At 33.6% G+C, this 16,983-nt stretch overlaps 2 protein-coding genes across 3 annotated transcripts in view; one reads left to right on the top strand and one right to left on the bottom strand.

Annotated features, from left to right (window-relative positions):
- Nlg2 (Neuroligin 2) overlaps nucleotides 1-8,491 on the top strand; it is a 154,457-nt gene extending 145,966 nt beyond the window's left edge. For both annotated transcript variants that reach the window (XM_066397809.1, XM_066397810.1), the window contains exons 12-16: nucleotides 1,389-1,538; nucleotides 3,431-3,644; nucleotides 3,991-4,157; nucleotides 5,213-5,458; nucleotides 6,079-8,491. In XM_066397809.1, coding sequence (XP_066253906.1) covers nucleotides 1,389-1,538; nucleotides 3,431-3,644; nucleotides 3,991-4,157; nucleotides 5,213-5,458; nucleotides 6,079-6,293 — 992 coding nt within the window. In that variant the 3' untranslated portion in view covers nucleotides 6,294-8,491. The remainder of the gene's footprint in view (nucleotides 1-1,388; nucleotides 1,539-3,430; nucleotides 3,645-3,990; nucleotides 4,158-5,212; nucleotides 5,459-6,078) is intronic.
- Nucleotides 8,492-9,202: 711 nt separating this feature from the next.
- Nucleotides 9,203-15,318, bottom strand: iav (transient receptor potential cation channel subfamily V iav). The gene is made up of 21 exons (XM_066397867.1): nucleotides 15,077-15,318; nucleotides 14,546-14,700; nucleotides 14,074-14,296; nucleotides 13,672-13,767; nucleotides 13,399-13,616; nucleotides 13,245-13,344; nucleotides 13,000-13,188; nucleotides 12,752-12,935; nucleotides 12,585-12,690; nucleotides 12,229-12,380; nucleotides 11,952-12,168; nucleotides 11,667-11,894; nucleotides 11,484-11,606; nucleotides 11,320-11,432; nucleotides 11,071-11,263; nucleotides 10,942-11,014; nucleotides 10,089-10,508; nucleotides 9,811-9,990; nucleotides 9,639-9,747; nucleotides 9,467-9,580; nucleotides 9,203-9,384 (listed from the first exon to the last, which is right to left on the bottom strand). Exons 1-21 carry the CDS (start codon nucleotides 15,213-15,215, stop codon nucleotides 9,225-9,227), a joined length of 3,492 nt encoding a protein of 1,163 aa, XP_066253964.1. The 5' UTR covers nucleotides 15,216-15,318; the 3' UTR covers nucleotides 9,203-9,224.
- Between the last annotated feature and the right edge of the window lie 1,665 nt (nucleotides 15,319-16,983).

Raw genomic sequence — 16,983 nt, 5'->3', positions numbered from 1 at the left:
TGCTTCCTTCTAGTTATTATTTAGTTTTTTTACCTCGAAAGAATTTTAATTGTGCAGCAGGTTTTTTGAATTCGTCGGATGCTTCCTAAAAGCTTTTATGATCCATCGAGACCATATGATTTTGGCGCGATGTGATAAAAAAAATTACGTGTTTTGAGGATGTTACCAGAATTGGAGGATTTATAAAATGGCTCGTCACACTAATTCTGTACTGGATATTCGCGTTTAGACCATCCTGAGTTCGCCATCTCGGAGACACTGTTTTCCGCAAAAAAAAAAAGTCAACAACTTTTCCAACTATAGCTAAGGTTTATCGATATCAAACAATAATGTATGTGTTAAAACAAAATTGTGAAAAACGAGTGGTTTACATGAATGACGAAGCGAGAAATCGCGAAAAGTCCAAGGATTCAGTTTATTGCACATGTGCTCTTAAAAGTTTTTACCGCTTTACAGCAGTCACAATTGCTAATTCTCAGCTTGATTCATTTTTATGAAGGCTTCTCCACATATGCTTGAGAACAGATCTTTAGCATTGTTAGCTCTCTTCCTTGTTTAACTTTGACACCTTCTCTCTCTTATAATTCCAACTTTGTGATTTTTATAAAATCGATATCAAAATGAAATATTGATTAAATATTGTATACACAATCCTCAAGATTAAATTGCTAAAGTGGCTCCCAATATATATATATATATATAAAAAATAGTAATTTGAACTTTTATATTAAAAATTTTCAACCGCGCCCTTCGTGAAAGACATATAAGAGTTATTCCAACCCTACGGCATCGACTTAACATCTCATTCATTTATATTCTACCTTCGTAGGAGTGAAAAGTCGGAAACCCGGATAATTCAAGTTTGTGGGATTAAATAAGGGTTGAGAATTTGTGCAAGATATTTATATTGAATACTAAATTCCCTGCATTAAGTAGCGTCGAGTCGATCGAGATATTTATGGTAATCACCGAGTAAAATTGGAATTTTCTCTATGTAGTCAAATGGATGGAGACTTGAAAATGGGTAATATTTAAAACATACTATGGTTGAAGAGAAGAGTTAATACGACAATGAGCAATTAGTGTGCATTTGCAGTAGTCATATCTGAAAATAATTATTCAAAAGTAAATTATCCAGAGTGTTTAAGATCTCTGGCATAGGAATCTCGTAAACGTTAATAGATATAGGCAAACTTGGTTGAATAGGGAGAAAAATTACACGATTTAGGGAATGACAAATGGACGAAATCAGCCTAGTTGAATTTTTTTCCCAGGCTTAGTATAGCAGCTAAAGACGCGGAGTCATTGAATATTTTGTGGAAAAACTACATCATGATGTTCCCAAACGCCCTTCTAAACGTAAAAGTGAGTGTCTGCATTTTTTCCAGGCAATCATCCTGAAAGACGGAACCATTATAGAGGACATAAAATGTCACTCTGGTTGAATTTAATTCCTCAGCTGCACAGGCCGGGCGAAGGAGACGATGTTTCCATGAGACATCATCATTTTCAAGAAGATGGCGATCAGTATTACGACGGTAGGTGTCAAATTTAACAAATATTCATGGACTATTAAATCCTCCCGAGATTAATCTCTGATATATATATATATATATATATATATATATATATATATATATATATATATATATATAGATATAGCGCCGTATATTTTTAACTTCAACAATAACTGAGGCATCCCGCATTTACAACAGAACATGTGGGACACTGTTTTACTTTAGACACAAGTTTTAAGGACTCTTAAGAGTCATAAAACTAGAACATACTGGAATATACAGGACCTTCCGAAAAACACATTCATCTGCTCATCATGCAGAGTTCATAAAGGATTTCTGTTAGATTATAATTGTATTGGAAAATTTCGCTACAGATGAAGACTCTGCAACACGTACACAAACTACTAAGTTTAATATTAGAATTACTCACTTTCTAAAGCCCCATCAACACAGAAGCAACGAAAAGTAACATTTGACATAGCTGATATGTTTCCATACATTTTTCCGTGCAGACACTGTGTTTCGAAGAAGAAAAGTTAAAACTTTGGGGATATTTAAGTCCCCGCTGCTACGACATATTTAATATCAAGTTGCGTCTGTGGGGCTTATCTTGATGTTTGATGATGTACACTGAGGATTAATTTTTGAAGTTCCCAATCCCAATAGGTTCAAAAAGTATTTACTGTCTAATATATCAGAGAGATTTTCAACAACCTATATTATAACAATAATATCAACGTTAAATTATACTGGACATGCATTCAGAGAATAGCACAAAAGTTAAGAGAAATTAATGTAAATCGGAATTTTGTACTTTTTGGCAGTAATAGAAGCACTCAGCCATTACTGCTACCGCTATCATCTTTTTATTTAATATTCCCTATTTATAACTGGAAAACAAACCGTGGGGTTGATCATCATATTTCATTTCAATATCTGAAAATTCAAACCACCAGCAATTTGTGTTTTCTATATATTTTTGGTTTACTAGTATTTACCTCTGACTAATGGAGGGAATAGAATATTAAAATGGAAACATTAGTTCAGTGCAAAAACGTTGTGGAAGAAGCATTATGATTCATTCATTATCTCTGTTTGTTGAACGAAAAACTCGACTTAGCATGCACAAGAGAATACTTCTTTGTCAAAGCAGTTTTATTCAGGAGAAAACACTTTACAATGTAAAAAAAACTTTTATTCATTTCAATTGGCTATTTGACTTTATCCCCCAACTGGTAACAAGGGCAGTCTGCACATAAAGTTAATAGTCTCCATAATTACCGGAGTTGGTTAATGTAAATAGCGGCAACATTTATAGCTTGAAGTAATGCGTGGGCTTAGAAGAGCGAATAACGTTAACGGAATAATAAATTAATAAATATATTTAAAGGAAGGGAAATTCCTCGTTAATTTGATTTTCTAAACTTGGTTTAGGTTTTCGTCCTATGCTGAGGATTAGAATATATTGCTAAATTTATAGTACTATTGTTAGAACCCTCTTGAATAATAATGAGATTCATGGATTTAACGACCGCACTATATGTTGAATGTAATTATCCCTTAGGTCATCAAACTTGTGAGCTTGGCAATATTTTAACTCGTTCTTCATTTATTGTTCTTAAGCCTATATTGAATCTTCTTCATTTCATTTGGTTTGTGTGTCATTTAATGCAACTTATGGTCTTGATGAGTCGCTAATTGAGATAACATATGTGTCATTTAACAAAATGACTCTTTTATTCTTATGGTCTTATCAGCTCAGATATTAACTAATATAAAAAAAAATCTTTCACTAGTAAGGCTTGTGGTAACTCTTTAGATCAATGCTTTTAGAACCACTTTTTGTTTTCAAAACGTACGATTCTCATTCAGACATTTTAATGGCATTGTAAATATTTTCTTTTTCTCAATAGGTTCAGTGAGACCCAATCTTAAGGAACGTCCCTTGTACGTTCCTTATATAAACCCTCCATCTCAACCAGCAGTTGTGACCAAACCTCCATCAACCACCTCAATGCCCACACCGGCACCCCCAAAATCTGATACCGCATTACAGGCTACTACCACGGAATGCCCTCCAAATACAACTGTGGTTATGCAACCCAAAAATTCCAACAACTTATTGCGGTAACTAAAACGTCATCATTGGTTTCGTTCAGAGGAGGTAACTATTGTGCAACTGATACAAATTTGTTAGAAAAATGAGGCCAACTAAAATGCACTTGGAGAACAGCTTAGTATTCCACAGAAATCCCAACAGCTGTGCAACTGTTGACTTTGCTGAACGCGGCCACTGTTAGAATGTAAAAGTAAATTAATATTTTTCATTTGTCAATGTATTTAAAATAATGATTAACATTGAGTCTTAATTATTTGTTTATTTATTTCATAAATGAAGTCCTGAACTATGATTCTAATGTATTATGATTTAACTCCCTTAAACTCAAAATCATATATTTTTTTCTTTTTATAGGAAATTAGCATCCAGTCACTATCAGTCCTACACCACGGCCTTGACGGTTACCATTGCAGTGGGATGTTTTCTTCTGTTGCTCAATATTTTAATTTTCGCCGGGATTTATCACCAGAGAGATCGGGGGAAAAGTAAGCAGAAAGAGAAAGAGGAACTGGCTGAACAAGGTATAATTCCCGTAATGTACAAACTCTAATCAAATAGCTAAAGTTTGATTAAGTCACTCAGAAGTTGTTTGAAATTTTGATTCTCCAAGCAAGTGTATCAAACACGGAAACAAATATTAGATGTAGCATAACCAGCATAGTAAATCGTACCGTTCAAGTAAATAAGAACCGCTTTAATTAATGATTCAAAGTATCTTAATGGTTATGATTCGCTTTAAGGGTCTGAATGTGTCCAATATGTGTCAGATTCTGCTCATATGTTGATCAGCAAAAATTTGCGATGCAAAAAATTACTAAATTAATAATAAGTTAAACAGGAAGAAGTTTATTCTTCATTTGGGAGTAGACTTAAAGGGTTTTCGTCAAAAATATTCTTAACGTTCACGAAAAATGTTAAATATTGTATAATGAGGATAGCTTGGAACGGAGCACAAAGATTTTTACTTAAATTACAATAATTAGTTAATAATAAGTAGGGTTATTCATTAAGTAAAATAGTTTACTCTTGGTTCTCGATAAGTTTTCGCCACTTTTTAATGCCATTTCTGGAAGCTTAGGAAATTTCCAACAACTTACTTTATTAAAACTTTTTCCAACTAATGAATTAAATGAATAGTCAAATGCGCAATTTTCTTTAAATTTTCTTTCAAGAAAGTATCTAAATATATTTTTTATGTTATTTAAATTAACCTTTTAGAATAAACTCAAAAACCTATTCACTATGTCTTTTTCCAAACTTCCAAACTTGTCATCTTTACCTTTTTATTGTTGAAAAATATTTCAGAAATATTCTGAACCACGTCAATTTTATTTTCAAAGCCGACAAGTAATGACATTGAACTTAACTCTCTGGGGGCAAAGCCCGAAGCCCCAGGATTATATTTATTATTATGATAAATGTAGGGTGTATAGTTCTCCGATAAAGCATTTGAAAAAATGTCTTTTAGTTACTTATCTCACCAGTTATTCTCTAAGCTGAATCAACAGTGGACGAATAAAGTTCGTGATTATTTTATTTGAACGCACCTAGTAACGATTTGCTTCGACTCCCATAGGTAGTTGCAGTAGTTCATCCGGAGAAGCCTATGACAAATCATTCGAGAGACAGCAAATGCAGTACAACTGCACCAAAAGTACATACCATAGCATGTCCAGAGTGGGCAGTTTCAAGAGGGAGAATGTCCCGAGTTATGTCGGGGACTATAATTCTGCGGACAAGAACTCTTTGGCTGAGGTCCAGATGACAGAGCTTCCGCTGCAGGAGTTTAATTCGTCGCCGCCGCCGGCCAAACGGTCTGAAGGTAATGAATGATACATTGTTTGAGAAAAATAAAAGTTCAGAGCGCATTGTTAGTTTGAGAGATTAAAATGAAAATTTTAAAACGTGTTTGGGAGTTTGGCCTAAAATTATATTATTTGATTTTATCATATTTCGTCAATTTGTTCTAACTTTTGCTAATCGAGATGACCACTAAAAAAACTCCATTGTGATTATCTGTGATCTATTGCCAATGTCAGGTGTTTGATGGGAATCAGTAAACGGCTTTATAGACGATGAAACGCAACGCCCTACGTTTACAGTTTGCCGGTCTACTGCCGGTTTTTTTTTAACTTCGCTTTATCAATTATTTAAGTTATCTAATTTCTAATAAAAAAATACAAACGATACGGGAGAAACCTCCTGCCTGAACAGACTGGAAAAATGGCAAAGTTGGCTGAATCAATAAATGCTATACTGGAAACTCTCCAATAGTTGCTGGAATGGTCGAGTAATGTTTGATTCAAAACCATAAATCCGAAGTCCATGTCGTTAAACTTGGTTTAGCGATCCAAAAATATGGGAAAAATTCTATAAATATGAGACATTTTTCCATATTTTTTCAATGCAAAAAAATGACAAATTATACCTTTCTTTTTACAGCTGGTTGCCGCGGTTTGCCACCTGATGTCACAACATCAACAAACTCTCAAGAGCCTCAATGCAATGTATCCAGTCCGACCATTCCAGAACCGCCACCCCCACCAAAGGGTCAACCACCTTTATGCTTCAATCAGCAAGGAATTCTGAGGTCACATGGGCCCAATACACCTGGAACTATGAAAAAACGCGTCCAAATCCAAGAGATTTCTGTATGAGCTTGACAAAAGTCTATTTTAGATAGATATCCATTTTGAGTTCATGTTATCCTAAATGTTGTGTGATTGGTAGAGGTGATTAATAGAACATTTTATGTGTCTTATTATCGAAATTAGTGTTGTCTTATTTATTATTTAAAGAAGTGATATTTTTTTAGAAGTGCAAGTCATCTCTTGGACCAACCTATAATTAGGTATTACCAACGATAGAAAGCCAATAAACTTCTTCCAAGATTATTGAAAGAAGGGATAATATTGGAAGAATTAAACGAAATAACATCTTTCACTGAAAGAGAAACTAGATATTTATGAGATTCTCAACTCGTAGGAATTTTAATTTTATTCTGATCTAGTCCCTCCTGAAATTACCAGATAAAATTTTCCTTTAATAAAACCCTTCAATATAGGTCAATCAAAATTGGTTTCGCATAACCGAAATTAATAGTCCCTAGTATGCTACGTCCAAGAAGAATATAGGATGGAGTTATAGTCAATCAGAAAACAAGTGAATTAAACTATTAGTTATTTATGAGAAGAATGATTAAGTCCAGGAGCGTAGCAACTGGCCAAAGTTCTTCAAGTTAATAAACTGATTTAGGACACGAGTTTTTTAAAAGTTTTATTCAATTTCGAACATATTGTGATAAAAAGTACTAAATTTTTATGACTTTTGATTATGGAAAATATAGTAAGTTTTATTCCTAGTGATAGTGGATAATTTTTTATTACTAGTGAATAAAATATTATTTGGAGTGTTGCTATGTATTCTATAATTGACTTCCAATATATCAAAATTGAATAGAATTCATTATTAAATTTAATTATAATTTAATTTCATATTTTATATGTGGCTGGCGTAAAAAGCTTGTACATCTTAATAATCTAGGAATTGGTTCTAGGGAATTGTAAATAATGCAACTAATATTTAAATAAAAAATGAATCAAAAGAAAATATTTTATTTAAAACTTTAGTCTTTGTACAAATATAGGCAAATGAAAAATAATTGTATTATAATTATTGTGTAATATCTCAGTCCAAATTAATTATTTCTAGACTAATGGTAAGTTAATAATAAACAGAGACACTTGTCTGTTGAAGAGAAGATAAGATTTCAGTTTTATTAAAAATGTATGATCCAGATTCGAGGAAAACAATTAAGAGTTTTTAGAGGATTGAAGATGAGAGACTTTGAAAACGTATTCAATAAAGGCTAAATTATCCACAAATGATGCATTTTGGCCCATCAAGTAGATATGTTAACCAAGTAGCTGATTGATTTGAAGACAGAAAAAAAGGTACTATTAATTTATTGTGATAAATTAAAAATACGCTGACAATTACTATATTAATAAGAATAAGAATGGAAATGATTTAGCAAATGGTATGACATTTTATATACTACCAAACATTTTTCTTGCATTTTCGTAAAATTTTAATTATCTATTTACAATTGGAAAAAAGTAGCTAATTAATACTAATTTTGAAAATCAAAATGTGTATGTATAAATCTCAAAACTACCAAATCAAATGTCTTCTACTAACACCTTTTTGTACATATAATATCAAGGTGAAAACTTTCTCTAGTGGCCATACATTGTAAGCGAGAATCATATGATTTGTTCTTATAGTACATGTACTTTATATCCAACTGCCAAAACTATGAACTTGTAAGTTGAAATCTTGTAAATTTAAACTGTACATAATTACGGCCTTAATCAGTACAACTTATTGAGACACAATATGTAATTTTACCTAGCATTAAGCAGGAAAAGCGGGCAATAGGAACTAGAACAAATGACAAGAGAAAATTACTTGTAAGAAAATTATAGAAATATGTATAAAAAAAAAGTGTAATTTCCAAGATGAGATTTGACCATTTATTGAAAATTGATTATATGTAGTTTAAATTTATTTTTAAATCGATAACATATTCATGAACTTACAATCATTTTGCTTATTAATTTCATATTGCGATAGTGTATTATAATTTTACTCAACTATTAAATCAAAATCAAAAGCTGACACTTGGTAGTTGCTATTGCCCGTTAAAATAATTTTAAACGCGATCCTTTTTTGTAAATAAAATATAATAATTTGCTTAATACAGTCGGATTAACTATCACTTTGTAAACATAAATACATCCTTAATCGATGTAAGATAAATTGTTTTAATAAATAACTGATATGTTATGTGAAATTTCTTTTCTGTGTTGTTACCACTTAACTTAAAAATTTCAACTGTAGAATTTCCAGATAGCAGATAACAATTTTAATGAAATCAAGGGATGATGCTTCCAGTTCCCTTTAAAAGGTTTTTCTGGGAGAGAATTTTTTATAATGTGACCAAACTTCATGGCTAAAAATGTTTTATTTCTACGGGAACAGTAAGGAAAAAATTAATGAAATTAGCCGGTTTATTTAACTGTTTCGTCCAGAGGCGATGGAAAAATTCTGATTGGGAAATTGTAGCAAAGTCTACCATATTTGGAAGTCTATTGCTTGTTACATTATGTTGTGAAAACAACTTATGTCCAGAAGAGCGAATCAGTTTTTTTAACAGTTTTAAATAAAATCTTATTTATATTCACCTTTGTCCTTTATATTTTTCTGGTTAGATATGACTCGGTTTGGTCTGCACTTAAATCACTTGAGAACTTTATGTTTTTAGTTCAGGTCCCTTATCTTCCATTTTGAGTTATAACCTTAACTGAGACTGGTCAACATGCACAAATCACAATTTAACTTTATCCTCATCGGTCATTTAGGCAAAATTTAAATTATGCTGAGTCTCCTTGCCCAAGATCTATTTAAATTATCGTAAGGAAGTAGGAGCATTAGGGATGTAGGTACCACCACCGAAATCAGCTACAAAATTATTTTTTATTTGATAATTAATAGTGTATAACCCATGTAAAATTGCATATCAGACCTTAAATGCTATTATCTTGCTCCCATGCTAGAATAGTGTTCATGCTGGCAATGCTTTTCGTACTCCATGGTTCCAAAGGATCCGGCGAGCTGCAGGGCTCTTCATTTTTAAAAGAAGCCTCAGATTTGCATGTGCGTGGATCTGACATAGTAGGAGATACTCTAGAAAAAAGTACTTAAATTAGACTAACCTCAATTACTAACTTTTCCACAGATTTTCCTTGGAAGATCATGAAGTACTTGCCTATTGTTTTTAGCAGTCTTTGAGCGTTTTTTCTTTTTCTTGGGTCTGGAACCAAGATCTTGATTTATATTGTTGACTTCGGCGATTACACTGTTTTCAGGCAAAGCGGCAGGTCTAAATATGCGTTCAAACGAATTTTACTAATATGTTTAAATGATCTAACGCTGCTTACGAGTTATTATCCTCATCTTTCATTGCCTCGTCGATGTTTATCGGTCTAACGTTAGCTGAGTTTGCCCTTAAATCTGCTTTAACGCTCCTCATTCTTTCTTCTGCGTAATCTATTTGTACCAGATTGAAATGATGAAAAATCATAGTAAATGTAAAAAAGTGAAGAAATTAACCTAAATTTTTTGGTGCAGCAACAACGGCAGGATCGACTCTTGGTGAAACTTCTAGTGAACTAGAATCGCTGGACAAAATCAGTTTTCGTTTATCACAAGCCTTCATTTTTCTCTTAGCAGAGTTACGGATGTAGGCGGATTTTGCTCTTTTTACTCTCGAAATTGTTCCCAGTATTATTTCTAAAATATATGTAGCAAGTAGGTTTTATAAAAAAGCAACCTCGAAATGAATTTAGACTGGCCGTTAAATTTTAATAAAAAGTGTCGCAAAAACTCACCTCCGAATCCATCACTATCGCTGCCTTCCAATACCGAATATTTCTTCTTCTTCACTTTCTGTCCCACCTTTTTAACGAAATTATCGGTCCCTGTAAAAATACCAGCTAGATTCTTCACCGAAGACGTCGCGGGTTTATTCTGTTGTGAAAGATCGATCTCCTCGTTAGCAGGTAAATTGGCGGCTTGATTTGCCAAAACGTTCAATCTTTCTGGATTTTTATTATCTATGGATTCTATCACTAATTCCCTTAGTGGATCCGTAGTAGGGCTTGGAGGTGAAAGTATTTCATGTTGAGTTATCGGCGATGTGGGCATAAGAGTAGCGTTCAGTATATTCAAGGATGCTGAGCTGGCGATGGTTGAATCTTTGATGGACTGAGACGCAGTCAATTGGTTTAAGGTTCCCAACATTGATGTATCTAAATTTTAAATACTTTTGGTAATAGGACCTATAGAAAATTATAACTTAACCTACGTGCGTAATTGTCCATTATTATCTTATAAACTACGTGTAAAATTACAAGAATCTGGACTATTTTTTAAGTATTTTAAGCGTGGATACGTCCATTGAAGCTCCGGGACCTTAAAAATGCAACATTAAGAACGTTGATTTCAAGGGACACTGGTATTTCAGAAATGAAGCGATTCCGAATATATGTTTATAGAACTTTTTTTCTTATTTTGACCCAATAAACAAAACAATCCACACACACCAACACAACTCCTGTTAAAATTCCTCACACATACCCGTTAGGCAAATGGTCCCTTCGAACTAACAGAAGAACTGAAGGGCGTTACACAATTTGAAATCTTTATAATCATTTTTTTATTGTTTAATCATTATTAAATTACCTGTTTGGAGGGGGTTGGAGTTTGCTTGCTGGGAGACTGTAAAAGTTGATGGTTGGGTATGGTTGCTAGCTACCTGCAATGACAAGATATCAAAAATGTTTAAATCTTAAGAATATTAAGAGTATCGACTTGAGAATTTTGTTGTGTGATGTTGGCGTTGTTAGCTGAAGGATTTGGTGTCTGATTTTCAAGATCTAGATTTTGGGTATTAATGTCAATTTCATGTGTGAACGTCATGACATCGAGAGCTGCTGTTAAAGCTCCTCCAAACCCATTCGTCAAATCTGGGCCTTGAGAATTGGTCAGTGGATCCCTTTTAGGTCTAGGAAAGGAAAATATGTCGAACTTAAGTAAAATCTAGATTAAACTCATGTTTACCCCTTCACTTTTATAGGAGTGCTTATAGATTCTCGTCCCCACATCAAACATCGCATTTGCTCCCCCGTCATTCCTTTCTTCTTTAGAGCATTTATTGTCACTTTGCCTACTCTCTATACAAACATTGCTATATGTATTTCGTCAATTATTGAAAAATATTTTACCTTCCAATTAGAAACAGCTCCTTTTCTCTGCTTAGCCCTCGTTTTATTTTTGGACTTAATCACCATAACTCCTCTTTGTTCGGTGGCGGGATCCTCTGCAGGACCCAGAGATATACTATATTCCTACATAAAAAATCCTGCTTAACTAAAAAAAACTCTCTGAACATAGTTCTCCAAGCCAACCTGAAGGTAGTTGTGAGCCTCCTTCTGAGGAATGGCTCTTTCAAGCGAAATCACAATTTTGGCCCATTGCTTGACCCATTCTTTTTCACTTTGCTCGGTCACATGGGCGTAAGTGTTCCCCATCATTGCAATGAGCATGTTTAGAAGTAAAACTGGTACGAAAACCATGAACAAACCAAACACAGATTTTGCAACTCCTGGATAGGTTGTCATAGCTAGTTCTGAGTACTTAAAATTTTCTGGTTAGCAACGTTAAAATATATATGCGAGAAATTTGAATCTTACATCATAATTTCCCATTGTAATTTGAAACAATGCCATCCAGGTTGAGCTATAACTGTTATATTGAGTGGCATTAACATTGGGATTTCCTTTGTATAAAAAGAAAAAAGATTGAGAAAAGCCGAATAGAAATATTGTGTAAATGATTCCAAAAGTAAGCATATCTCCAGTGATCATGCTGTAGATCATGGTAACGAAGGGCCCGGTCAAACGAACAGCACTAGAAATTATATGCGGTTTTAAAAAACATTTTTTTTTCGACAAAGATTAGTATTCTTACCCAGCGAAGAACATTAACAGAAACCATGATCCAGGAAGGGCGAATATTAATATGGTTTCCTCCAAATTGCGAGCTCCAGATAGTCTGCATGGGATACAGGCTAGGATCATTAAGTTCGACACAAGGAATATGCATTTTGGTGGAGAGTTTGTCTGCAAAAGACTATTAAAAGAATACTAATACTGGCTATACTATACTAAGTACTTCTTGTCATTACTAGGTATGAGTCTCTATCATTATATATTATATTTTGTTCAGGGATGGGAATGCAAATTACATCACAAGACTAGTAAAATCCACTGCAGAGAACCCTTTGTTAATAGTCGCTTGAAATGTCTGCTTTTAAACACACTCACTTGCTGTTTCAAAAACGACAAAAATCCCTGATTTCTGATTTCATTTCCTTGCTGAATCACCACGTAGCTGAGGACATTGAGCAAAGTGCCTATTTCAGCTGCAATTCTACAAAAATCCAATTGTTGGATAAATTTTTGCAAAATGATAAATTGTATCATGCCAGCACCTAGCAATTACCATGGGTTCATCTGACCATTCTAACAAAGGTTCATCCGGGTCATCTGGTCGTAAATACACTGCTAAAGACATAAAAGCTAGATGCACTATTAAAATTATTAAACGCTTGAGAAACTGGTTTCTAGCGAAAGCCTTCCATTTTTCTTCCAATAACCTCTGGATAATGCCTCCATCTAAAAGAAAAATCGAGAATCTTCCGTTAATTTTAAGTTAAAAAAAGCTGATGTCATTTCTTGCCCAGCATATCTAAATGTTCCTCTTTGGTCCCGTTTAATATAATGAATAAAGCAGAATTCCAGTTTGTGCGGCCATCCGGTAGTAGAGTATCCAACGCATTTAGGGTATAAGCGGAACAAGTAATGTTGCTGTATCTCCAGAATTCTTTGCAGGAAAGTTCTAACATTTCACGAAATACTTCTGCACGTCCTGAGCACAACATTCATATTTTATTTCATTAAAATCATGCTTGTCGCAAAGCTCACCTAGTTTGCATGCCAGAGTCAGAGGCGTTAAACCAGATTTATTCAATATTCCATTACTTGCAGGTAATTTGGGGTGCCTCAGTGCATATCCAAACATGTCCTAAAACAATAGCCTGCAAGATAAAATTTTGCACTTATTAAATCATAAACTAACCAACTTGTCGCACACCACCACCATGTGTAAAATCATATTGCCAAAATCGTCCTGTAAGTCCGGATGAGCTCCGCAATCAAGAAGTAAATTGTATACGCTTTCATTAGCACAACAAGCAGCCCATGCAAGTGGATATTCGCCAAGATAGGCCAAACCTTCATAGTCAGTTTGCTTGGCAGGACGTGGTCTTTGTTGATCGCGAGGTAAAAAGAAACTTCCTTGAAGGCCTCAATAAGGATAAATGCCCTGAACTAGAAATATAATCTCCCTTACCAATAGCCTTTTGATTAACATTAGCTCCTGCCTCAACTAAGTCTTGGACCAGCTCATTGTTGCTGTAAGCGATAGCTAAGTGGAGAGCACTTGCACCTGGAAATCAATTTTTTTAAGCCTCTCTTGAATACCCGGTTATTTCAGTTATTTTTTTAACAAAATCACCGTGATAATTAGCAAAATTCTTTATTAGTATCCATACAAAATTACAACTTTTTTAACTCTTAACAGCGGCATACAGGAGTTTCAGTAACAAAATATTAAGGATTATAAAAAAACCCAACTGATGAAGAAAACACTCCACCTTACTGTATTTTTTTATAAAATTTCAGTGACAGTCAAATTTATTAGTGAATTTCTTTTTTTTTATTCACACAAATTGTGGTAATACATTTTTCTTACCCAGATACTCCTCCCCTTCTACAACATCAAGAGCAAGCTTCGGAAAACATTTAATCAAAGTTCTGGCCAATCTGGTGTGAATTTTCGTATCACAGATGATAAGCAGGTGTAGAAGGGTCTCTCCAAGTGATCCTCGATACTGCATTTGCCAACAGGCCTCATGATCGGTCCATTTCCCTAAGGGGTCGTAACGGCTTAGTGATGCTTCTATAGGAAGAATGACCTAAAAAGAAATTTAATTAAAAAAAGTTAATTTAATGCGTTATCATTTTAAAAAGTTCACAATAAGCTTAAACGTAGAGCATTGATTAAGCCATCCATTTTTTATTTAGAAATATGATATAAATTTTGGGCGTAAAAATCAACTTAAACAATAATAAAAATTTAGCTTTCGATAATTTTTTGCCAAATACAAACCCATCGTTTGGAATTAATAGCGGTTAATTATCGAGAAATATAGTATTGATATTACCTGTTCATGATCTCTGAATTTCCACCGTAAGTACTCGGATCGATTAATGACTTGGCCTTTGCCCTCCTGGTACATAAGCTGCCCAAACTGACTTCTGATTAACTTCTCGCATTCTCCTGACCCACCTACATTGTAGGCCTCGATTAATTCACCTCCTAAAAATATTTAAAAAAAATAACGTATTTACTTAAACAAAAAAGAAATTTAACAACTCTTGGGAATCTTATTTTAAATTTGTTTTTAAAAAAAGACGCCTAAAGAAGTGTATTGAAAATGACCAGTTAATATATAAAAATAACATTCGAATAACACACTTTTGAATTATAAAATTTCGCTCCACTTTATAAATTTTTATATTTGCCAAAGTACCGCTATTGATATTTCTACGTCTAGAAGCCAACAAACAATGAATATAAGTTTTCATTTGAAAATTAGGTTTTCTTTGTTCTGACCCGCAATACGCCATCCACATTATTGTTCTAGAACGTTATATTCTATAGAATTTCTAAGAAACCATAATAACACACTTACCCTTCTTATAATTGGCCAATCGGTACAACAAACACTGATCTTGATTGGAGCTTTGACTGATCACTCTATCCAAAATAGAACCACCGGAATAAAGTTGCTTTTTCCTGCGGTAGCAAGGTTTACATTGACACCCTCCCATTATTCTCTAATTTCTAGCCATCACTGCATCCAAAACGGACTCTCACTGATTCACTATGTAAAATTTTCACATTCTTTGCTACATTAATTTAATTGAGCTCTTCAGTAACACACCTCAACCGCAGTTTTCTGAAAACTCTATGCACCAAGTATTGGGGCTCCAACACGAATCGATGTAGCCTTTTGGGTCAGGGTGGAAATATTTTGTGTCAAGGGTAATAAAACATCCGTATTGAGGATGGTACTGCATGGCACAGTTCAGAGAAACGTCGCATTGCTTCTATTAAATTCATAAAAATATCGCAGCTTTTAGGAAAATTTCTTTTAAAATTGAATTAAACTATTTGTTAAAAATATATAAATAATTCTAACAGCTGCTGAATTATAAATTTCAAAGAGAAATTCTGGTAAATAAAGTATACTGCTCATGGACGAATCATCGAATATTTTAAAATTTTCATAATTTTTTGTTGAAAAGATGAAAGTAAGTAATTTAACACTTTTTACTACAAAAACCAGTTTATTTCATAAGTTTTACTAAAATTATATAGAAAGAATAATATGGAAAAAATCTAACTTATTAACATTAATTCAAAATACTTCCATTACACTTAATTACTACAACGTGGCAAAATTGTAAGTGTTTTAATTAAAAACAAAAGCTTAGTATCGAATATTTTCTCCTCGAGCTCTAATTACTGCATTTATTCTTCTTGGCATGTTGTTAAATAGAGTTTGAGTGTATTCTTGAGGAATTGCGTTCCATTCATAATAGGCTGAAAACCGAAGTTCTATTGTAATTGGAACGAGATTCTATTTCCTTATGCGTGTTTTTAGCTCATCTCACATGTGTTCTATCGGAATTAAATCCGGACTATAGGGCGATCAATCCAATACTTGAGACGGGACAATATCCACTATTAGAGCGACATGTGGTCGCGCGTTATCGTGCATCAACATAAATCTTTCATACGCAAAATGGCCAATGTATGGTAAAACATAATCTTGAAGAATGTTAGCGATATATCTATTCACCGTCATTCGTCCAACCACCTTCACGAGTTCGGTGCCAACTTATACCTCCCCAAAGCATTATACCACCATCTCCAAAGCTGATGATCTGAATAAGATCGCAGTTGGCATATTGTTTCTCAACTCGCCTGTCAACATGATTTCATCCATATGGTTTCCATAATTGGATTCTGGTCTAATCCGTGAACAAAATATTGTTCCACTGTACATTGTTCGATTGCACATGCGTTTTGGCAAATTCCAATTGACGAATTTTGTGATTTTGGAGAAAACGAGGAATTTTCACTAGATATCTTGCCTTTAAACCTGATTCTTTTAATTTTTTTTCTGACTATTTTTAAACTAACATTAATTTGTCTCACATTCAACAGCTAATTTTTGAAGTTTGTAAAGGTCCATTTGCGATTTCGAGAAGAATTAAGGATCAAAAAACGATCACCATTTGCTGTTGTACACCTTTTGCACCATTGACCGAGTCTTCTTACAATATTTCAAGTTTCTCTATACCTTTTTTAATTATTTGATACTGTAGCTTGGCTTCTTCTGAGACGCAGTTTCTTTTTGCTTATATCTTTCGTGATGTAAAGTTACCATTTGTACAGCTTCGACGTCACTGCAGTGTCTATTTGGTAGCATATTCTTGTTTTAAATCGATAAGTAATTAATGCTACGTACTATCAATTGTTTAAATTTATCATTCATCAGTTCACTAGGATAATTTCAATTTGTTTTCATAT

The sequence above is a fragment of the Euwallacea similis genome, chromosome 16 (assembly GCF_039881205.1).
Source record: "Euwallacea similis isolate ESF13 chromosome 16, ESF131.1, whole genome shotgun sequence".
NCBI lineage: Eukaryota > Metazoa > Arthropoda > Insecta > Coleoptera > Curculionidae > Euwallacea > Euwallacea similis.
Note: the sequence above shows the minus strand (reverse complement) of the source record. Positions and strands in the feature narration are given on the sequence as shown.